The sequence below is a fragment of the Sceloporus occidentalis genome, unplaced genomic scaffold (genome assembly GCF_023333645.1).
Source record: "Sceloporus occidentalis isolate IW3139 unplaced genomic scaffold, rSceOcc1.0.p SCAF_3, whole genome shotgun sequence".
Taxonomy (NCBI): Eukaryota; Metazoa; Chordata; class Lepidosauria; order Squamata; family Phrynosomatidae; genus Sceloporus; species Sceloporus occidentalis.
The window spans coordinates 68,998,196-69,022,796 of NW_028316983.1; the positions used below are offsets into that span (position 1 = coordinate 68,998,196).

At 40.6% G+C, this 24,601-nt stretch overlaps 1 protein-coding gene across 2 annotated transcripts; it reads right to left on the reverse strand.

Moving 5' to 3' along the window:
- Positions 1–888: 888 nt before the first annotated feature.
- On the reverse strand, positions 889–24,004 carry LOC149316152 (potassium voltage-gated channel subfamily A member 2). 2 transcript variants are annotated; one of them, XM_089514881.1, is made up of 3 exons: positions 23,497–24,004; positions 20,760–22,264; positions 889–1,294 (listed from the first exon to the last, which is right to left on the reverse strand). In XM_089514881.1, the coding sequence occupies exons 2-3, from the start codon at positions 22,117–22,119 to the stop codon at positions 1,284–1,286; spliced, it is 1,371 nt and encodes a 456-aa protein (XP_089371007.1). In that variant the 5' UTR covers positions 22,120–22,264; positions 23,497–24,004; the 3' UTR covers positions 889–1,283. The 2 variants fall into 2 exon arrangements, with proteins under 2 accessions (XP_089371007.1, XP_089371006.1); XM_089514880.1 differs by lacking the exon at positions 889–1,294 and having other exon boundaries at positions 6,278–22,264.
- Between the last annotated feature and the right edge of the window lie 597 nt (positions 24,005–24,601).

Sequence of the window (24,601 nt, forward strand, 5' to 3'; positions counted from 1 at the left end):
AGAATCAAGGAATGATTGTGGTGGAGACAGGAAGGAGAATCTTGCAGCAGTTTCTCAAATACAGACAAAAACCAGAGCTCTGAAGTATATTTCAGGAATGGTATTGGTCTTGGATTCCACACTTAATACATTTCATTTGTAAACATTTTCTATATGTGGAGCACCCTTATATCAACAAGAAGGTGGGGGGAAAAGACAATCACTAGTAGGACTGAAAAAACCCACCATGCATTTCCTGTATTTTCAACCTTTCATGTATTTTTTAATACATCCAAACATAAAGCTTTGTTTCTCAGTTCTTCCCATGGTCCTGTTGTCTGACCCCCTTCCCTGCATGCAATATGACATCCTTCAAGGAGGATGGGTGAGAGGATCAGAAAAGGAGCTGGTGGGAAAAGACTGGTCTCTCAAAGTCCCAACCAGGGATTTAAGAGTACATAATTGATCTGACCTAAAAGCCTTTGCTTCTATTTTCTTTGACAGAGTCAGCATGTTAAGATAATCAGACTGAGGAAAACCCAAATTCAAATCCCAACTCAGCAATGAAGCTTCACTGAGGAGCCTATGGTCACCTACTCTGTCAGACTAAGCTTCTCTACTTGGAGGAAAAGGAAAACTAGGATGTAAACATATGTAAATTGAAGTAGATGTTCCATTCTTACTACAATTACTTGTTCCTTTCTGGGTGTTCACTTGTTCATTGGCCAATGTATTTGATACAAAGGCCAGTTCAACTCATAAAGAAGTCTTCAGGTGATTTCTGTAGTTCATACTGAGCTTTAATCAGAAATGACTTTCCTTCTAGTGCAGTGATGTCCAAACTCTGGCCCTCCAGGTGTTATGGACTTCAGTTCCCAGAATCCCAGATCATTGGCCAAGATGTCTGAGGCTTCTGGGAAGTGAAGTCCAAAAACCCAAAGGGCCAGAGTTTGGACATCATTGCTCTAGTGACACAATAGCAACTATATATGTTAAGAACAAAATAAACCAGGAATATCTACTGTTGTACTTGAACCAAGAAGGAAAGGGCTCCAATGAACGAGTTGGCCACTTATAGATCACAGTGCAACATAATAGTAAAAGCAACCCATTTTGAGCTGCCTTTATTCATTATGGGTATCCAAAGACATACCTTAGGTAACATCTTAAAATGTGAAAGACAACATATAGAAACCGGTTGACAAACAGAACAGACACAAACTTTGGACAACAGAATATGAAGTGGAAGAGCTCTGGACCATGGAGTTTTTCTCATTAGGTAGTACAGGAGTTATTCTTGTTTATCAGTTCAGCACTGGAAGAAAAATACCAACAATATTTATTTGCAAAAGTAATTTCTAGAAAGAGGTTTTCCTTTCTTTCTATCAAGTGAAGATTAAAAATGGAATAAAATGATGCATTCCTGCAATACCATTGCCTCTGAAGCTTTGATCTTCAAGGAATTCCATTAGGCAAGCATTGAGCTCATTGCAACAGAGCAGGGGTCGCAAGCCACAAATCTGCAAATAGACTGGATTTTTAAAAAGCTTTGATATCAAACATTCCTCTTCCTCCACATATACATATACAAATCCTCACACATGCAATTTACTGTGACATTGGCTCCAAGCAGGAGTCTTATTCCATCTAAATAGAAACCATACTGCAGCAAAGTTAAGCCACAGCTTCCTATATTGAGGACTACAGTTCCCAGAATCCCCCAACCAGTGTGAGCAGTGTCTATGCCAGCTTGGAATTTCTGGGAATTGGAGTCCATAAAGAGTAAAATTTCCATGTTTTGAGTTAACCATGGATATAACACAATGGAGAGAGCTCTTTGCATGAAACTAGGCCTGAGATCAGGTATCTACACTAATGTAGAAGAATATACTGCATTGACTTTGTGCTAAAATTGGATATAAGATCTATGTATCACAGCAATGCAGCAGCTCATGGATGAGCATTAAAGTTTAAAAATCCAGGGAACGCCAAATTAACGTTATTGCAACAGCTACCTTTTCAATATTAAAGCTCTACTTAATACTTCACCTTTAATGGTTACACTTAAGAGAGACTTTCAGCTGATGGTTCTTATCCTGTCCAAACACTGGAGAGGATAAAAATAGCTACATTTGCACAAATTCCCTCTTATACATTGTTGTTTTCAGAGTCTCTGGTAAATTCAAGTCATTTCTGATTTATGTGACCCCCCCCCCCCCCCAAGGTGAACCTATTACAGCTTTTTCTTGGCAAGATTTGTTTTTCTTTGCCTTCCTCTGAGGCTGAGAAAATGTGACTTGCCCAAGGTCATCCAGTGGGTTTCCATAGCTGAGTGAGGATTCAAACCCTGATTTCCAACACTGTAGTCCAGTGTTGAAAGCACTACACCACACTGTCTCTCTCTTTCTTATACTCTCAACTATAAAAACATTGAGAAGCTAGCTCCTTATGATGAATGTCTGATCGGCTCTCACATACAGTATCACCAACTTAACTGCTATATTTTGGAAACATTTTAGATGGCATCTAACCCTTTTGCAATTACTTGCCACTCTGTATAGTGGGCTATAGTAATCATCATTACACCCACAGAGCAATTCTAAGCAGGTTTACTCAGAGGTAAATCCCACAGAGTTAATGGGGCCTATTCGCTGACAAGCGTATTTACGACTGCAACCTGAAGAGGCTTTTTGAGAGTGCAAAGTGACCAGCAATTTTCGGATTTAACCAGAATGGACCATATAAGAGTCTACCACCAGGTTTGAAATTTCTCGGTATTCTCACATGGTAGGGGGATCCCCATCTGCTGCTCAACCAGCCTTTTTCAAGTTGGTGCCCTTCAGATGACTTTGATTACAACTCCCATAATCCCATAGCCATTATTGGATTATGGGACTTTTGGTCAAACACATACCTTTCTGTGGGATTATAGGAGTTTAAATCCAAAATATCTGGAGAGCAGAATGACAAGGAAGGCTGAGCTATGTTCCCTGTCCTACTTTAACTTTTCAGCCCCACTTTGCTAAAATTGGGGGCCCTTTCACAGCACAAAATTACAGTATAGCACTATTATTCTACTTTAACTGCCAAATATCCATCCTATGGAAGTGGGGATTTGAAGTTTAGGGAGGAGCATTAAGAATTCTCAGCCAGAGTGCTCCAGTGACCCACCAAACTACAGAGCCCAGGATTTCACAGGATGCAGCTCTGGCCATTGAAGTTAATGGACCCAAAAGGGCCCGAAGGCCGCTTTTTCGTCCTACAATTGTTCAGTCATTCTTTGTGTTTCTAGATTATGCTAATATGAGACTTTGGACACCACCCCTCCCTTGCTGCCCCTCCATTCTGGTTACTTTATTTGTTATTCTATGTGGGCTTTTTTTAAAGTCCTTGAAAAGTGATTTCTGAAGAACTATTTGTATGACTGGATCCATTTTTAATAAGAATGAAATAATCATAACTAGCCTCTTTGAATTTTGCCAGTGTCACATACTTTTTTCAGATAGAATCCTTTGAACTATTCTGCTTGTTCTACTCTTGTGTAGGTTGCTAAGTAGGCAAAATTTATGTGATCAGGAATCCCAGAAGGTATTTCATGCTTCCACTAGTTCTGTTCTGAAGAAAGCAGTAGTGTATCTCCATATATTTACCAGAGACTCTGAAAACAACAGGAGGCACTTTTGTTCAGTAAGATATTATAGCTCATCATAGCTCTGATATTGATTTGTTTGTACAGCAACAAGAACAATACATCATTTATTCAATAAACAGCTATTATTCTTTCAAGAAGCCTCTTTTGAAAATAGCCCCCCTGTTGCATTTCTCCCTGCCCCCATATTTTGTTTTGATACTTTTTTTTTCATTTTTAGACCACCGTATCATATAGGTATATTCCAAGGGTAATACAAAGTGAATGCAAACTATAGTTTTTTGTGGGTTTTTCCCACTGTATACTATTTACAGTGCAATCTAGACCGGCCAGGTATGTGAGTATGGACTCCAGGCTGAAACACAGGCTAAGCAATCTAAGCAATACATCAGATTAGCAGCAGCAAAAAGTAATCATAACTCAAAAATTAAACACATGGAGAAATTAAAAGGTTTTTTCCTGGTGCATCAGCAACAATTGGAACAAAAGCAAAATAGGCATGAAGTAAATTTCTGTGAAGAAAGAATTTCATAAGCAGGTGCCACCACTAAGCAGGCTCTCTCCCCATTTCCCACCTATCTGATCTCAGAAGGCAGAGAAGCTCAAACAAGATCTTCTGTCAGTGAATTGACAGGTTGGGGCAGCACCTGGGAAAAAATCTTTGGGAAGCTTGGCTCCTGCTGTTGTTAATCCCAACAAGAACAGACTTGTTGAATCAATTGGATTTACCTATGTGTTGACTCGTCACCCTTCAATTGATTCAATGACTCTGCTGTAGGTCAGATTAACCAATAGGATTTTGGCCTTGGACAAAAATTCCCAAATATACCTGCCCCAATCACATTATTATTTGCTAGTAAAAGTTTCTCATAGAAGTAATGTTTGCAAGCTCTGATGCAGAGGCAATAATTATTCCAAGTACCTTGATGGCAGGCCTGATGGAGCCTTAAAGATAAGCACCAGCATTTTTGAATTGCTCTCAGAAACAGACTTGGAGTCAACGAGACATTTAAAAAACGATGTGACATATGGTCCCTCACCTGCTAGTCCTGGAGAGAAGACTTCTTTTTCTTTAATCCTCAAAAGCAGTCCCCATGTACAGCAGAAAGGAATAAACTCATTTGGAGATACCAAATCATGGAGAACATGGCCAGTGGGCTATTTCTGTCCATAGAAGAATACAGATGTTTCAGCTGGAAGACCTTCTGAGTCACTGGTAACACTTGGGCAGAGTCAGAAGTGTCTTCCTTGTTCAGTGGCAGCAGAGTCTCACAGAATGCTCATCTCACAGAAGCTTCACCTGTATTATAGGTTTTTGGTGCTAGGAGTCCTTTCAGTTCTCCTAGGGTTTTTTAGTCTTTCCAGTTTCATGAAAAGTTTCCAGTCTATGCATGTGTATTTAACATATTGCCCCACTTTTCTTCCCAGACATTACTTTTTTTTTATTCAGTCTGTAGATATTTTAATTTGTTTCAAAATTTACATTATATTTATTATAGTTACAGATTTTGTGAGTTTAATCTTTATTTTCTAAACCACCAAGAGAACTTTGCTACTGGGCAATACAAATATATATACATATACAAACAATCGGTAAAGATAGTTAAATAAGTAAGTAATTAAAAAATGGGGTTTCACTGGAACAGCAGAGATCTGTTGGTTAATATAGGATGAAATACTGTTCATTGATGGGTACAGGTTGGCTAGCAAAGAGATATAAAGAAGCCATGGAGGACATAGTACTGCTTTGTATTGTTGTTAAGATGGAAGGCTTGGGGAAGAGAAGATTAATGAAGACAAAACTATGGCTGGAGTTTTCTGTAATTGTGGCAAATCAGTTATAAACTTGACCTTTAAGAACAAAGTAGATGAACTGATGAAGGTTATTAGCCTCTGGAAAAGTTAGATGCAAGGTAAGGGTAAGACAGAGGCCCTCATATAAGGTTGCATCTACACTGCAGAATTAATGCAGTTTGACACCACTTTAACAGCCATTGCTCAAAGCTATGGAATTCTGGGATGTGTAGTTTTATGAATTATTTGCCTTCTCTGTCAGAGAGCTCTGCTGCTACAACAAATTACAAATCCCAGGATTCCACAGGATGGAGCCATAACAGTTAAAGCAGTCTCATCTGTATTAATTCTGCAGTATGGCAACAGTCTTAGTTTAAAATTGGTCTGTATTTGGTTCTTAAGGCCCACCCATTACAGTTATAATGGTAAATGTTGCCTTTTGTAATATATTTTGGAGGGAGATAGTCTCCATTTTTTATTTATATATTATTTATTTATTTATTCCATTGGGATTTGCCATATACCAGATTCTTTGGTTTTCTCCTTAATTTTCCATATTTGAATATCATACTCAGGATTTTAAGAATGTATACTGTCAGCTTTATAGAATTATAAGGGCCTGTTACAGACAGCCAAAATAAAGCTGCTTCGAGTCACAGTGGAGGTATGGTGTTTCAATGATGCATGTGTCCTAAGAGTCCAGAAGTTGCACCAAAGCCATGCTCCAGCCCTAAGGACTGGAGCGTGGCTTTGGTGTGGCTTCTAGACTCTTAGGACGCATGCATCATTGAAACACTATACCTCCACTGTGACTCGAAGCAGCTTTATTTTGTCTGTCTGTAACAGGCCAATGATTTCTTATGCAGTTTCACTTATAGGAGCTGAAGAAGGTGTAGCAAGATGACACATGTCCATGGTCAGAATCATTTTAATCTCAGTTTATCTATATTATGCATTAATTAGGTTTGTCATGTACATTTTAATAAATATTTCTCTCTGTATGTCTCTCCATTCTTCTCTCTCTCTCTCTCTCTCTCTCTATATATATATATATATATATATAGTAATTACTCCTTTTTTTCTTGTAGAGTGGCAAAGTTACAAGGCATATTTATTGTAGTTGTTGTTAGAGAGACTATAGCGGAATGGTCCAAGAAAATTAGGAGATGGCTGGAGAAGATGACACATCCTTACTTCCTCCCTGCCTCCAGAAGTGGGGGAGAAGCAAACTGTGAGTGAAAAACAACAGGAGCATTTGGAGGAAGATGGACTTGGAAAGGCAATGAGAGAGGGGGAGTTAAATTAATCTTGGGACCTGGAACATAGTAGTTTATGAAGATACTAGGGTGACTTCTCTCTGCCAAATTTCCTACCACCGTACCTACCATTAGCATTGCTCTTATTTTAAGAATAAAGCCGTTAAAAAAAAAAAAGCATGGGGGAACTTTTGCATTTCTTGCCCCTGGGCTCCCAGGTGTTAAGTGATATCCCCACACACAAACACATTACTTGCCATGCATTCTGCCATTGAAACTTTTGAAGAAACTGGTACCAGCTTCTTAGCAGTGACCACCTTTAATGTCTTGTTTGCTGTTTGTTTAATAGTCCCAGATTAGCACTCTGCACACTATAGGAACTGAACTATTTGCTGAAAGCAGAGTATTATTCAGTCCAAAGCTTCCCAGAATTCTTTAGATATCCTACACTGTATATTTTACCTTCTCATTTCTTGCCAAGAAAGGAATGCCATATGTGAGAGTTGATAACAACAACACAAGATCCTGAAGTTATTGGGTGGGATCCATTTTGCAGATGGTCCTGTCAACAGAATGGGAACTCAACACTCAGAGGAGGTTTTGGGGGCACTCAGGGAGATGTAGAAAGGAAGATGGGGTACAAAAACCCTGTCTTGTTTGGGGGCATCTGTGTATGACACTGTATTATAGGCCCTAAGACAAAGCTGTTTTGTTTGCTGAGGGCTTCAGCTGGGATTGTAAAAATTCAGCTGTATTCAACTATACCCCAAAATTTAGAGAAGAATAAGATGAGCTTGCTTATCACTCTTATCTTACTTGATGTTTCATGAAAAGAAATGTAATTCAGGATCACAGTGAATTTATTACAGAGATGCTGTAATTTCAAAAACGTTCTCGATATAGGTCAGTAAACTTAATGCAGTGAAACTTGTGATCCTCCAGATATTGTTGAGCATTGCAGCTTCCATCCATCCTAGCCAAAATTGTCAATAGTGAGAAATGATGGGAGCTGTCATTCACCTACATAAGGAGGGCAACAAGTTTCCCTCCCTTGCACTAAGGCTAACACTCCATAAAAAAGACACTCAGATTTTGAGGAGGGATAGGCTAAAATGAATGGTCATTCTGAATGAGTCCAAAATGTTAATGGTAATTTTTTTTGTCATTTATTTTAACCAGATCTTGGATAAGGTGCTTTTTGAATTACAACTTCCATGAATCCCAACCAGCATGACCAGTTTCAAATGGCAACAGTGATAGCAGCAGCTATGGGTGACCCCTCTTCTTCTTCACATTGGCATCATTATTCAGATTCTCTGCCTGTGGTCTTGACATCATTACAACAGTAATGAATTCTAGAAAACAAACACTTTGGAAGCATTATAGACTGACTGTGAGAATGAGACAATAATCTCTACTGCTTTCAGCAACTAGCAGCAAAAATATTTCAGAACAAATAGAATACTACAGGGTGGACAGATAAGATAGAAGTGTGGTGGGGGAAGGATAGCGTCTTTTCAACATACAAAAATAATCTGACTTCATCAGCCTGTCAAAAGTTTATTCCTCTTTTGTTGTCACACACAATGTATGTCAAAATGAATTCTCAGTAATATGCCTGTTTAATTTCAACGCGTGTTGATATTTACAAAATTGGTGGTACTCTATGAAGAATTTAGTATGTACACACATGAGCAACCAGACAGCAAGTGCCCATTTCGGAATGGGCAATGTATATTTGTATATACACGTATAACTACCCCTATATACAGATAATTCATCTTATTGACAGGAAATATCTCAGCTCCTAGTGTCCAGTCAGTGCTGAAGATTCCTGTAAATTGTTGTTAACAATGATCTATACACATTGTGCAGTTTAGATACAGCTGGTGTCTAAATGTTCATCAAGCAAACACATGGTTAAAAGATTCGACATTCCCATGAGTTCTCTTTCTTTAGCATCCCCTCACCATAACAGGTCCCATTCTTCCAGTAACCATGGAAACAAAAGATTCAGTTCCATGGCATCTTTATTATGAGTACTTCTTGAATTTCCGTTTCTTATTGATTCTCTCAAATTAAGCAAACACACACTTATTTGATCCAAGATCCTCTTTTCTTTTGCATTTCAAGCAATAATTAGTAATATGACTTTGGAGGACATCTGCAATGTCTCAGGTAACAGGGAAGCAGGTGCAGCTGGCTAATTACATTCCTTGCACTCAGTAGAAAACAGCCTTACAAATCTCGGAATAATACACACAATTTCATTACATATTTACACATACACATAGATTTTGGAATTAAATGCTTAATAGCACAACATTAGACATCTCATAGAAGCCAAAATGTACCCGAGAAGATAAATGAGAACTAAGGGATTCATTTGAAAGCTCTCACCTTAAAATCTTCCATTGGCCAAATTTGGAAAGGTTGGGGACTGCTGTCAGTTAAATTTGACTGTTGTCAGTTAAACTTTGATCTGTGTTCTAAGTTCATGATCTACAAGAGCTAATGAGCAGGAGAAATTTTGTATGAGAAGATGGAAAGGGTTTGTCTGTTTAAAATGCTTGCTAGGCTGATGTTAATAATAATAATAATAATAATAATAATAATAATAATAATAATAATAATAATAGAATTTATTTTATTTAACAATGTTGTTATTGTGTGCCTTCAAGTCATTTCCAACTTATAGCAACCCTAAGGTGGCTATTATGTGGTTTTCTTGGCAAGATTGGTTCAAAGGGGACTTGCCATTGCCTTCCTCGGAGACTGAGAGAGTGTGACTTGCCCAAGATCCCCTAGTGCATTTCCATGGATGAACAGGTCTCCAGAGTTTGTAGCCCAATATTGAAAGCATTACACCAGGAGTAGGCAACTTTTTTGAGCCGGGGGGCCGGGTTGCTGTCCCTCAGACAACTGGGGGGCCGAAGCCAAAAAATAAATAATTAAATATTTATTTTAAAAAATAATTAAATAAATAAACTGGGACAAATGTAGGACAAAATTTTCAAATGGAGGACACTTTTTTTTTTTACAATGGAGGGCACGCAAAAAAATTTGCTGATTTTTAAAAAAAAGTTAATATAAATGCATGTTTCGGAGGCTTCTATAGACAATTGCCCCCCTTGCCCGCCGCTTGCCCCCCTTGCCCGCCTCCTCCTGATAGGCCAAAAGCCCCATGCCCTCACGCGAGAGGCCAAAGGCTCCGGCGGCAATCAGTGGCAGGACCGGGCTGGGGCCGGTCCCAAGGCCTTGCCGGGCCGCATCCGGCCCGCGGGCCGCAGGTTGCCTACCCCTGCATTACACCATGCCAGCTCTCTTAGGTCACTAGAATAGGAGCACTTTCAGGTGTAAACAATAAGAGGGAGCAGTTCTTAAACTTAAAGGAATAAAGAGTAGGCAGCAGGTATGACAATGAAATAGGCTGAGAGGCATCAGATGCCCTCTGCCACCCAGTTTATCTTTCCAGCTGGAGCATACAAACTGATGGCAGGTGTGCCATGTAGAAAAATTTTAGTTAACCTGTAGTACAAGCTTTACTGACAGGATAAGGGGAGCAGGAGCTGGAAAGGACCCAAGATCATTCTGTCCAAACAGACAGAAAAGCCTGCAGTGTGTTGCCAGTGGGAGTGGGAGAATGAAATCCTACAGTTACGACTCGAGTGGAAAGCAATGAGGACTCAAAGGACATGTGCTTTGCCAAAACTGCTTGAGAATCCTGAGTGAGATCAATCAGCCATGAAAGGCTCTTTGGGGGTTTGTGCTTGAAAGAAGTCCTCATCCTGGGGTTCCAGGCAACAAGTAAATCAGAGTTTGGGAATATTACCTTCCCTCTCATACAACTCCTGAATGGCTGTGCTGGCTGGGGGCTTCTGGGATTAGAGTCCAAAAAAGTAACTTTCCCAAGTGCTATGAGTAATAGAGTATTGTATAAAAGACTAGAGGCATGGGAGGCTGATGTAGGGGAAGAGGGAAATTTTGTGACACCTTAAGACTAACAGATTCATTGTGGCATATGCTTTCTTTGGGCTGCTGCCTGCTTTGGTCGATGCATATGACAAAGTGGGCTCTAGCCCAAGAACACTTATGCCACAATATATTTGGTAAACATCATTCTGCAGAAGAGGCAGCAACTTGCTCTGAAAACTGGAGGGAGAAATAGGAGGAAGTATGTTGAATAGGAAAGTGGCCTTGTCCCTTGGGGAGTACCAAACATCACCCTATAGGCTGGCTGCTTGGATTTCCCATCTTTCTAGAGTGCTAAAAACGTCCCGCCCCCCTTTTCTCACTCCACCGAGTGTGCGATTAAAAAAATCTACCATGGTGCTCATAGTCACTGTGTTGCTACTCTCTGAAAAAGTTCCCTGGTCTTGTGATAGATGCACCTTTGTTTGTGGCTCCACTCATTTTCCTTTTTTATGTTAAGCTCTGTGATATGGCTGGTAAATGTGTGGTCCACCCTGATGTGATGGGACTGCAACTTCCATCAGCCCTGGGGTGAGGGACAATGGAAATTACAGTTCAACACCAATTGGAGGGTCACACAATCCCCACCCTTGCTCTGTTGCATAGCATTCAATGAATTTTGGGGAAGTCTGACCTACATCCTAAATGGAGATCATTTTCTTAACAGTAAGTCCCACAAGTGGAATGGAAGCAAACCCAGGGTGCTTCCCTTGGTACATGAGGTAGAAAAATGACAAGCTGTTTAAATTTGAAAGGTGTACTGCAAACAAACAAATGCCTTAGCTCATGATTTGGCTTCACCTGCATAGTAACATAAATAATAGGGGATGGGACCAAAACTGCAGACTTCAGATCCAGATCAGAGTTCACACATGCCCCGAGGGGGATTTTGTTTCACCTATTTGAGAAAAAGGAGAACAGTACGTTTCTTCTGTACTGGAGAATGGATTGAGGGAAGAGTCACATTTCAGACAGCTTAACCTTGCAGAAATGACTGGATCTGTGGGGAGATTTGGACCCTCCTCTAGTATATTGCAAACTCCAGAGAGAGAAGGAGATTTCAGCAGTTAATTCAGTAGCTGAGCTATGAATAATCTCCTCAAAGCATGACCTTCTTTGAAATAGTTCCTTCACCTTTCTTCTCTGGGTTTATAGACAAAATGTTCATATTTACACACCCTCATGCTGCATGCTCCTAATACCATTCTAGGTATAGCACAGTGTAATGAAGGTTATAGAAAATAATGCAAAAGGTAGCTGCAGAGATATGTACACCTATATACATTATTCTAACAGCTGTGATAATGTCATGGAAGTTGATTAGGTCATCATCTTCTTTCCCTAAGCAAGCATTCTTTACTCTGTTCAAAATTTTGGTGACTATTGTATAATTCACTGCTATTTATTTTACAAGTGATACCTATTATACTTATATACCTGTATTTCAAATACCAAGCAGCAACAGATCTATTGTCTGATTGGAGAATTGCTTTTTCCCAAGCATATACTATAGCAAATCCAATTCTTGAAAAATACAGTATTTTAACATTAAGTTCACTTTTGGGGGACAAAATACAGCATATTCGCCACATTAGGGACAGGCAGTCTTGAAAATCCCTAATTGTAATGGTATATTATAGGCCCTGTACACACGGGCCCTTTAGCACGTCCTGGCGACGTGCTAGGGTTGCCTCGGGGCACCGTTTCCAGACACCCAACAACCTTAGGATGTCACCAGGACGTCACAGCTGTGCGGCACTGTATACATGGCACGCACATCTGTGACGTCACTGCCGCGCGCCTTCCAGATGGGCGCGCGCGGCAGCGATATCCTCACGCCTCTGCAGTTTGTGGCGGTGCTAAAAGGAGCTGCTTTTTAGCTGTCCTTTTGTTTCCGTGTAGCCGCGCCACGCAATTTGGTTGCTGCAGGGCGGTTACGCGGAAAAGAGAGGCGGCCACCAGCCACCTCTTTCGGACAGTCTGTACCCTGCCATAGTTCACTTTTCTGTTCTATCTGGAAAGTATAGATGTATCCGTTATCTAAAATCAACATGATTCAAACTGAACATTGAAAATAAGAAAATTTTGTTGTCTCAGGATAAATATTGTGATATAATTTGTGGAGCAAATTAGTTAACTGGCTATACATCCCCTTTTACAGAACCACCCTGTTGTCAATAGGTATGACCAGAATTTCAGCCCAGAGCACTTCTGTGTCCCTATTTGGGATGACACCGAAGAAACTCCAATGAAAAGTTTTTCACCTAACTTACATTGTTCATCTTCTGATCCAAATATAAAGACAAAGACATCCCTATCAATCAAATATGACTCTATTTGTAAGGCCTTTTCCACTGATGACAAGTGCTTCCCATATCAGTAGGACAATGGATCCACTTTGAGGTTCAGCCTGAACTGTAAGGAGCTTACCCATGGAGTTCAGCACTTTGGATGCATCCTTTCTAGTTCCGACTAAACCATGGCACAGATTCATCACCACACTAACATGGAGACCAGCAGCCACCACTGGTCTTTTCTGAGTTTTCATATTATAATTCACATCATACTTTAATTGTTGTAGAGTAAATGTGATGATTATCTACTACCCAAGAGTAACGCTGTATTGAGAAATCCTTTCACCATTCTTGCTAATGTTAATGGAGCACTGAACATCTTGTCTATCCTATTTATTGGCCTACGAAGGACAAGTTTTTGGCTTGCTTGTCAATTGTAGGCATTATTTTGCATCAGTAAATTAGGAACTGGTCAACTGGGCCTGATCAATGCATGCACTACAATGAGGCAGTGAAATGGGCCATATCAGGTGACAAAGGGGATGCCATTGTTAATATTCCCCCTTCCATTTTTATAAAAACATCAACTTCATGCATTTTTTTAAAAAAATTCAAAACAAACCAGCACCTCAGAGAGCTGAAGCACATCATCCCAGTCTCTGTTCTAATGCAATGTGATTGTCATATCACAAATGTAATCTTTAACCTGTAGTTTGAAACAGTACAAACCATTATTCCAGAACTTCAGTGTTCTCTCCACTAGCATTCTCAATGTGAGCAGAGTACCATTGCTGATTCAAATAAAACCACACCACTGAAGTAGAAGATAATTTCAAGATACTACCAAAGTGTGCGGAAGTACCAAAGTGAAGGGTGGGGGAATGTAAAGGGAAGAAACTCCATAAAATAGTCCAGTGTGGGCTCAGTATGCTAACTGAGTGGGAAGGGAGTGAAATGGAGTATGATGAATGAGGGCACAAATGACTGACTGGAACAATGAACAGAAACACTCCAGACTGCCACATTTTGTTGCAGGTCTCCCTTATTCTCCTTTCCTCCTGCTGCAAGTGTAACCAAAGCTTAAAAGAAGAGTGAAATTATTTGTGACATCAACATGTACTCGGTGTGGGACAAAAACAAGATGATAAGGATTCACCAGGAAGTGTGATTAATTTTAATTTTTTTTAAACAAAAAGGACACTCATATGATGCTTGGGCCAGGGTTCAGCAAAGCATTGTCCAGGAATGTTCTCTGAAGGTAAAAGCTCAGCTATGGAAAATGTGAAAAATGGAAACTAAAGAAAAATGCCAGTGAGCACATGCAGAATGCCCTGAGTACAATCATCAAATATACAGGACTAGGAACAGGAAAGGCATTTTACAGGCACAAAGGAATTAGTTGTTATGAGGAAATGCACATTTTCTTGCAACTGATCCAAGATAACAGGCCCTTTCACACTACACAGTCATAATGCTATGATTTCACTTCACTTGCCATGGCTTCTAAGGAATCCTGGAATTTGTAGTTTGGTGAGGTTATAGCTATCTGGGTGAGAATTCTAAATACCTTTCCTTAAACTAGTGATCCCAGGATGTCACAGGGTGCAGCCATGGGAGTTAAAGTAGAACCATAGTGCTAGAACTGTATAGTGTGAATGGGCCCTAGGTCACAGATCTCCTGGATTACAATATAATAACTAAATTGTACCTCATTTGACTGCCAACTTTTTTTTACCGCCTTCCTTTTCCTATCCCATTTAAAATCCTCTCATCTTAACCACTTATTCCTCCCTGAGTTGTGATTGCAGACGTTGGAATAATATACACAAGGCCACTTCTCCAAATAATAGAGATAATCAATCTGTTGGCTCTAGCAGAAACTGGGGTGTTATTATAGCACATCCAGTTTGCATGTTTATAATTTCTGCCTACCTTCTGAGCTGGTGTCATCCTCTATTTTGCCCATTGTTCATCCTACTTATTACACTTGGGAAGATGCTCAGTAGTCTCCCCAATAGCTGAAGATGCTCTCCCCACATTTACTGAAGGATCCAGTCAGCGTGACACAAGAGACTTCCAAAGGCTTTTGAGGTGCTTATTTATCCAAGACTAGGCTCACAGGGTACTGCTTTTATGCTTATTGAGGCTATTCACTAGGACTGTGTCCTTGACCCATGAATAAATTCTCCACAGTGACATCAAACAATACCTGCTAAAATGCTCATGGATTGCAGTGTAAACACTACACAGGCAAATTTCACAACACATAGGTGTAAGGAAGCCCTGCCTTAAACCTGCAGATCCTGCCATCCTTATTTCAGCATTCATCATAATGCTCCTGTCTTACCATCTGCTCCTTCCCACCTGCTGTGGGCTGCAGCTTCAGCTCTGCACCACAATGCTCTGCAAAGGTATAGCTAGTTAAGAGAGCTCTAGCCCTGTGGTTGGGTGAGGCCAGATTCATCAGTTCGGGTGCTTCTGGCTTCCAGCTGCTGTGATAATGGTTCAGGTTACCAACACAGCGTCTGGGCTGCAATATGATAGTCAAAACAATGGCACATTAAATTTAATGTACAATTAAATGTGCCCATTTGACCTTGGATGCAAGAGAAAAGTGCACCTTTTTTTAGTATCTCCTGCTTATTCTTGACTTCCTCTCACCCTCTGGAGTCCTAAACACTGTACAAACACTAAACATACCTCAGTGGAAATGGTCAGAGGTTCGTGCTGTTTTTGTGGCACAGTTCCTATACTGATATACTGTTATCAAAATTCCAGCATCCAAAATTAAGCAATAATTGATACTCAAAGCCTGAATTTATATTTAGGTTTCATAATTGTGAGGTTGCCAGTTTTTGTTGTTGTGTGTTTGTTTGCAACATGAAAGTATAGTTAAGGCCCACAAAACATAGATTTCATCTAAGTCAGTTGCTGGGCATTCCTGATAATCAATTGAATAGGCTATATCAGAGAAAACAGGGAGACTCCATGTCCAGCTGCCTAGCCTTACCATCTATGAGACTATCAGGAATCCTTTCTTGTCATTTTAACCCCTCCAGAGGGTGAAGATATTCCCAAAACTTTAACCAACAACAATGTCCTTTGCAAAGTCACTGGACTGGAACTCTTCAACTGGGCCACCTAAGAACAGAAAAACTGTCCAGGAGTTAGAGTCCAGATTAGGGTTATATAAGGTCAGGGACATTTTAACCAGCTTCAGGCCATTGCCAGCCACCATCAATGTGATGGAATGGGCAGCAGACCAACAGTTATAAGTATGTATCCAACCCCCATGAACTGCTTAGCTGTATAGCCATGTTCAGTTCCATGTCAGGAACAAAGTGGGATAAAAAATTAACTCATTTTGCAATCCACTACCTGCCAACCTTTTCTTTTTTTTTAATTTAGTTCGCCACATCCAGGTTCCCCCCCCCCCCCTCTATTCAGGCTTCCCTTCCTTCTTAGATATTATCCTCTCATTTAAAGCAAAAATTCATCCTGAATGCATACAGTTATACTTTGGCACCTGAATATTGCTAACTTGCTTTAAGGCAAAACTCATTATTGTCAGATTGTGGACTATGCAAGATAACTCTCATCCAAAGGCCTGCCTTTTGGGTAAACTGTACCTCCATTGAGGAAAACATGGATGAAGAGGTTTTTTTTGCTGTTAATTGCAATCAAGTCATCTTTGACTTGTGGCAACTCTCAGAATGAGGGGTACCCAAACATCAATAGCCCTGCTCAGGTCCTGCATACTCAGGGCTGTAGATTTCTTGATTGAGTCCATCCACCTGTACTACACTCTTTCTCCCTACCCACCCACTGCTTCCCACTTTACCAAGCATCATCTTTTCTAATGAGTCATGTTATCTCATGCTATAGCCAAAGTTCAACTTCTAAATAGATAAATAAGTATCAATATGCAGGAGGGGAGGGTTAAAAGTCCAAACTTTACCATTCTAAGAGAAAGAAGAGGAGAGCCAGGAAAATATGTGTGGACGGGAATAATGTAATAGCAGTAGTGGAAAAGCAAGTGATATTCAATGAAATAGGGTACGAGTGATGGCAGGACAGAGCCAAATGTAATGGTAAGCATGAGCAGTTAATACCTCTCTCTCCAGTGTTTGGTTTCATTCTCATAATTCTATAATGAACCTGGGGGTGGCATAACTATCCTCTGTCACTACTGAAAACCAGTTGGTTTAACTCTGATCCCCTTGCTCTCTGGAGGTCTTGTGGATTCTGCTCTATAATTACATCAGGACTGAATCTGGGGAAAGTCCCTGAAGAAACGTATCATTCCCCCCTCTCCAGTGATTTTTGCATAGACTGATTTGCCCTAATCTACAAGACAGGCAGCCTGTCCTGCCTAAATCTTTAAATAAGTGTATTTCTTCCTTTACAAAGATGGAGGGGTGGAGAGGACAGAATATTTTTAGCCATAGCTTAAGGCAATAGGAAGGATTATTCCATCCCTGCTCACTGCAATGAAAGATATGCCAAAATTAGCCTTTTAAATTTGTAGCATACTTGAAGAGAAAGTAATTAGAGATCTAATGCCAAGCTATTCCTTTGTCAGCATTCTACAAGAATGGTCCAAGGCACTATGATGTTGGTGGGCCTAAAGCCTGCAATGCAAGCTCCAGTACTACTAATAGGGTTTTATGGGGCCTAAAGCCTTCTCAGATCATACACTGTTAAACAGGCCATCATTTTCTTTAATACATGCCAGTATTGTTTGATGTTTTCTTAATCTTTATATTACACATAATTGTACCAATTAAAAGGTTTAAATTAGGCCTCTCCATGGCAGAGAGGGTGACCAGAAGAGAAGAGGTTAAAAAATTTGGGAGTTGTCCAAAATGTAAGTATGACAATTTGACATTAGGCGTGTAAGTGAAAATTTGACATTATATGCTCCATGTTCCAATCATAAGAGTGGACAAATCAGCTGGACAAAGAACTAGTTTGACACATGCCTTAGAGTCTTCTTACACTGCGATTGTTATGATATTCATTTCCCTCTTGGTGCAAACACAGAATTCAATTGGGTGCAGCATACACAACCAAGATGGTTTGCTAAGTGTGCAAGTTGAGTGGATTTGTGTAGAGTTCATCAAATGGTCAAGTAGTCCAGCGTTCACTTCACCATGTAGCCACCTTGAAGCTCTATCTATATCCCTCCACACTCTTACCTTGCCCTGCAGACTTGCTGAAAGTGAGCTGAATGTGGTTCAATAAAGAAATGGGGATAGACCTAGCTGCTAGTAAGTTGGCTTTATGGTGAAGCCAACTATGCAGCTGTGCTTCACCATGTGCCAAGCTCACACTCTACTTTGACCTGGTGAATTGTTGGCCCTCACTGAATTCTCTCATGTTGAGATAAAATCAGTACTGGTAAGCAAGCTGCCCAAATGGATACTTGCAGGATCCAGCTGACTTTGTCTCATGGTGAATTTCAGCTGTGCTATGTTTCCAGTGGTCTTGAGACAGCTTCAGAAGCTTATTATTCTACAGTTTGTGTGTATCTAGTTAATTTAAAATATACATAGGCAATGAGTTGGATCCAAATTTAGTCACATGCAAATAAGCTGGCAGAGGAGACTTCCCTGCCTATCTTCCCCACAACAACCCCTCTGGGCTTCTGAAAATGCTACACATTTGAAACTGATGAGAAAAATGAGATTTTGATCACAGAGTTTCTCCCATTGATTTCAAACGTAGTTTTACTGTGGTGTTGGTAGCAGAATTGGCCTATCCAACCCCTAGAGGGTTGAAACTGCTTCAGCAAAAGGGTGTCTACCCAGGTGGACAATTGGTGAAGTCCCTCAGCTATTGCTTGGGGGAAAAAACTACTACCTGCTTCAAAACAAATTCCACTACCGCATACAACTCTAGGCTGCAGGCAACATGTGGTCTTCTGGATTTAGTTGGACAACCATGCCCAGTGAAGGATGACTGAAGCTACAACCCATCAAAATCTGGAAGGTGATTGTTTGTTCACCTCTGGTCTAGAAGGAAATAGTCGATAATCTAAACTGAAGAATATTGAGTTCACCACATGACAACATACCAACAGAAACCTAAACTCCTAAGCCATGCATTGCACATACGTATTCACATATAGTCAGCTCTTTAGTTGTTGTAGCCAGCTGACATAGCAGTAAGACCCATTTTCAAAGGACAAATTTGCCCATACCCGAATAAATGGCTGTGGGCTGGCATTACTGCATAAAACCATGCACTGCCAGAAGCTGCATTAAATATTTGAAGCCAGATATGGTCCAGGTCAATATTGTTCAGACAAACTCATTGGCATTCTGTAACTTCACATCTTAGCTGTGAATTCCAATTGGTCTACATTAAGTAGCATGAGTAACCTCTGTAGGGTCTGAGTTTAAATATTTGTACATCAAATGTTTGCATAACATTTGCTTGGCATTGTCATTCAGAGATGTTTTCATCAAAAGTATGCCTGGATATTTCACCATCACGGGTCAGCTATATATCTCTGATAAGGATACCACCATTAATGAAATACCAGTCACTTTCTACATGCAGAAGACAGGTGGGCACTCTTCATATCACTGTCCTCAGTGTGTACATTCATGCAAGCAAACACTTGCCTTGCTTATCAAATTTGTGTTCAGCATACATCTTTCCCCAACCTATTCCTTTCCCCTCCCTCTTACACATTCATTAACCTCCCTCAAGCCACTGGAGAATCTAGAAATACTATAAACAGGTACACTCTATGATCTACTTAAGAAAATATATATATATATATATATATATATGTATATTTGTATTAAATATTAAGTTCCATGCAACAAATATCCATGCAGCTGTACTGTAATACTGGTTAAATTTCACTGCAGTATAAATATATTCTAGGCCACAGCTTAGTTTCTCCAGCATTTGAAACAAGATGCTTTTCAGTTCTGTATATGTCAGTGACCCCCAAACCAGCAAAAATGCATGTGTTATTATTTTTTAAAAAATGTCTCCAGGCTCTTGATGTATCTCTACCAAAGCAACAGAAAATGTCCTACTAAACAGTGCCTCCCGCGAGCCTTACACTGACATGCTGCAGTGGATGAATCCAATGCAGCATTTTTGGTTCAGAAGCATGACCCTGCACAGTATAGTCTCCCTTTGGCATTTCTGATCTGGAAATCTGAACCTTAAAGTAATTTGGATGGATGTTCCATTAATTAAACTATGCATGACCTTTTGTATAATTCCTGAAGCTTGAAAGCTAGAAGCATAGTTGCATACTATTTCCTTGGGATATAATTTTGCATGGATTGAGTTCTGTATTACATGATACTTATCTTGTTTTCATTTGTTAGTTACTGTGGTTTACATGGGGAGATTGCTGCTTTTGTTTTTCTCCAGTGCCTTTCATTTGATATTGTGAATTAAATTTCCTGTAAATGCTCCATATACTCAAAAATCTGTGTTGGAAAAGAAAAGGTTGCATGAAAGCTTTTTGAGCATCAAATGTTAAAAAGAGTCACTTACACAACTATTGCTTCCCATGCATAACCAGTACATGTTGTAGAACATATTGTATTAACTACAATACAAGGTATTATGCAACATCTGCAATTGTTCCACTTCTTTTATATATGATATTAGGGTTCTCCTTTTTTTTTCTCTCCCTCATAAGCTAGACATCAGTTAGCATTTTTGTTATATTAACATAGTTTGTGTTAGCTAGGGTGCAATTGGCTGTTTTCAAGTTCTCCTCTCTAAAGTCCTCATTGCTATTATTCACACCTTCTTGTATCTCCATATAATCAGACTTACTAATAGTGGAGGCACTTCTGCTTTTCTTTAGGTCAGGGGAAGAAGGGATCTTTGGGCAGCTGGTGACTTGCAAGTACTGAGCTTGCTCCTCTCCCTCTGTCTCACGGTGATAGAAGTAGTTGAAATTGGACACTATAACCGGTACTGGTAAGGCAATCGTTAATACACCTGCAATGGCGCACAAGGAACCAACTATTTTTCCACCTATGGTTGTGGGGACCATGTCTCCATAGCCAACTGTTGTCATGGAAACCACGGCCCACCAAAAAGCATCAGGGATGCTGGGGAATTGAGATTCACTCTCATCGGCTTCTGCAAAGTAGACAGCACTGGAGAACAGGATGACACCAATGAAAAGGAAGAATATCAAGAGGCCTAGCTCCCTCATGCTGGCCTTAAGGGTTTGCCCCAGAATCTGCAATCCCTTGGAGTGTCTGGAGAGTTTGAAGATCCTGAACACCCTCACCAGACGGATCACTCGAAGGATGGCAAGAGACATTGCCTGCTGGCCTTGTTGACCATCTTCTGGTTTATCCGCCAGTTCTGTTCCAAGTGTAATGAAATAAGGAATGATGGCAACAATGTCAATAATGTTCATAATGTTGGTAAAAAAACCAGCTTTGCTGGGGCAAGCAAAGAATCTCACCAAGAATTCAAAGGAGAACCAAATGATGCAGAGTGTCTCAACTATAAAGAAGGGGTCTGTGAAAGAGGTTGGCTGCTGAGACCCCATTGTGCTATTGGAGTAAAGGCTCGAACTGCTACTGCTGCTATGCATGTCTTCGCTGTCATCCCGGAACACAGGCAAAGTTTCCAGGCAGAAGCTTACAATTGAGATTAAAATGACCATAACAGAGACAATTGCTATAATCCTGGCAGGGCCCGAGCTCTCTGGGTACTCAAAGAGAAGCCACACTTGTCTCTGAAACTCATTCTCTGGTAAAGGCCGTTCTTCTTCCTTGATATAACCTTCATCCTCCCGGAACATCTCCATAGCTTCTTCTCCAAGTTCATAAAATCTTATCTCTTCTGAGAAGATGTCCAAGGGCACATTGACAGGCCGCCTTAACCTGCCACCAGACTGATAGTAGTACAAAATAGCGTCAAAACTGGGTCTGTTACGGTCAAAAAAATATTCATTCCGGAGAGGATCAAAATATCTCATTCTCTTTTTAGGGTCTCCTAACAAGGTGTCTGGAAATTGAGCAAGTGTCTTGAGCTGTGTTTCAAACCGAAGTCCCGAGATGTTAATGACCACCCTCTCACAACATTCATGGTCAGTTTCTGGGTTATAGGTGTCCTGAGGGTGACCAGGCAAAGCTGCTGCTTCATCTGTGGGGTCTCCAGTAGCAACGGTCATATTTAGGCCTTTAAGCTAAACTTTCCTGAATGTCTGGTGGTGGGATGAGGTTCACAGGGATTCTAATACCTGCTGGAAGGGTATGCACGTAGACTCCAAAGTGGCTCATGAAAATGTGGAGAAGAGATCAAAAAAGCCTGCCCAGCTGAAAAAAAGGAATAAATGATAAAGTGAGCATTTCCCCCCCCCCCCCACTTTCTTAACAACGTATACAGATACACATACAGACATTGCTTTGGGTTGTTTTAATTTCCCTGTTCAGTGTAGTCATTCTCATATATATATATATATATATTCTTATCTTCCCAAGTCACACCACTTACAGGTCATTTAAAAATATAAGAAATTAGGGAAGCATTTGCATTCACAATCAGAAATCCCAATATGTTTTCCCCACCGCCAATACAAGTGAAACATAGAACTTACTAAGCCATTAAGATCTCCCCAAGTAACACCTGAGACTTCTGCATTCACCTCTAGGAATACCCTGGGGGTTCAAATATAGAGTTGAGCATCAAACACTATGTTGCTCCCATCATTTGCACTTTCACTGTGATGATTTCTAGATTTTATCTCTGAGATAAGCAGTCCAATTGGACTATTTCTCCACCACCACCCACATTGCCTTTCCTTCTCTGCTCTGTTTTTAAGTTTGTAAGTGCTATCTTCATTGCTCTCTTCCCCTGCTGCATTTCTGTGCTGAAGCACCTCTCCTACAATTGCCTAAGGAATAATAGCAAATGAAAAACAACTTTCATTACCTGACAGAGGATAACTCAGTATCTCTCGCACCAATTATCTGACCTTAGAGAGAAACACAGAGACTGGTTTCCAAGATTCCCATAAGTTTGTCAGACAATATGGTGAGAGAGAAAGAAAGAAAGAAAGAAAGAAAGAAAGAAAGAAAGAAAGAAAGGTCCTAAATGTGGAGGTTATACTGTATCTGGTAACAGGGTGGGGAATAGACAGAAGAAAAGCTTCTTAATAGCTGTTGTAGCCTATCCTTCAGGGCAGTCTCTGAACTGAAAGCTTTCTGTATGATAGTGGGAAGATGCCATACTCAGCAAAAACCTGATGTCCCCAGTGTCCTCGAGGTGTGACGTTGCCTGGAAAACCAGCAGTAAGATAAAACGGGAAGGGTTTTAAACAATATCTGCAAACACCCAATTTTCAAATGGAGCCTTTCTCTCCTTGAGCTCCATTGCAGGCTCTAGCTATCCTGGATGAAATTAGGAGAGCAGTTGTGGCAACATGAAAAACAGCTCCATCACTCTCCTCTCTCTCTCTCTCTCACTCACTCACACACACACACGCATATGCACACACAGAGAGCATGGTATATATTGTTTCAAGATAGAGAACAGGTAGTCTACACACCATTCAGCCTTTGTGTCGTTCATGCAGCCCGGCTGGTGCAGGGTCCTCTGCAGTGTGGTCTCCCTCTCCCTTGGTCTTCCTTTTCAGCAAAAGAAGCTGTGCCTCATGCTCCCTGCCACACATAGCTCACCCAGCTGCAGCTGGGTCCACATTAAAGAAGCACTGGACTTCATTCTGTGCACAGGACATATCCTGAAAAGCTTCAATCCTACGCACCTGAAGAATCTTCCATGTGGGCTCAGGGAGTCAGAAATCTCCCCTGAGAATTTCAGGTCCTCAGCACATTGCTGCATTGACAGCTGTCCAGCCTCTGGCTTGGTCTAAATGGATGCTCAGTTCCCTGATAGCCACAGGAAACTATTCAGATCTCTTTTGAAGGGGTCCTGTTTTTTTCCTCTTCTTGTTGCTACGCCCAACCAAAGGTTTTTTCTCCCCCAAGAGAGACTCCCTGGCATCCCATCCTGAGCAGCAGTCAGCCGCCTTCCTTACCCACTCACAGTCAGGATTCAAGAACTAAGGGAGGGGAGGCAAGTGAAATACCATCTTTCAGTCTTAGTCCCTGAGACAGAGATTTTTGCATGCACCTGACCTGTTATCCTTCTTCATGCCCAACACCATCACCATCCCTTCAGGCTTGGTTTCAGAGGCTCTTTTCACTGGATTTCCCCCCTGTCACCTGATTCCTAGCCTCCCTTCTCCTTATGCATTAGAAAAATAGTACAACCCTGACAAAGCTTGCAGCCTTCAACTGCTATACTTAACCCCTGGTTTACCAAAGTACAATCATACAAGGTTATCATATGCTCCTTTCACTCCTCCCCCCCCCCCCATACCCTTCCTCCTCCTCCTTTGAATTGCTAAGAGAATCCATCCCCCTTGGGAACTGAGGGTTTTTAAGGCAATATTTCTGAATGCAAAATGGGGAATGTAGTTTACAACCATCCTTATGTGCACAAAATGGAACAAAACAAAACAAACCTTGATTTTTAGATATTTCTTTCCTTAACTTAATTTCAGGATCTTTCATTAGCCAAAAGGAGAGGAGCAAGAATCTTTTGGCAGATTAATTATTTTTTTCTCTGCGACATACATTTTCACATCTCAA

Excerpts from the sequence above, each read along its gene's own strand:
- LOC149316152 (XM_089514880.1), bottom strand. The coding sequence starts at position 22,119 with ATGACCGTTGCTACTGGAGACCCCACAGATGAAGCAGCAGCTTTGCCT.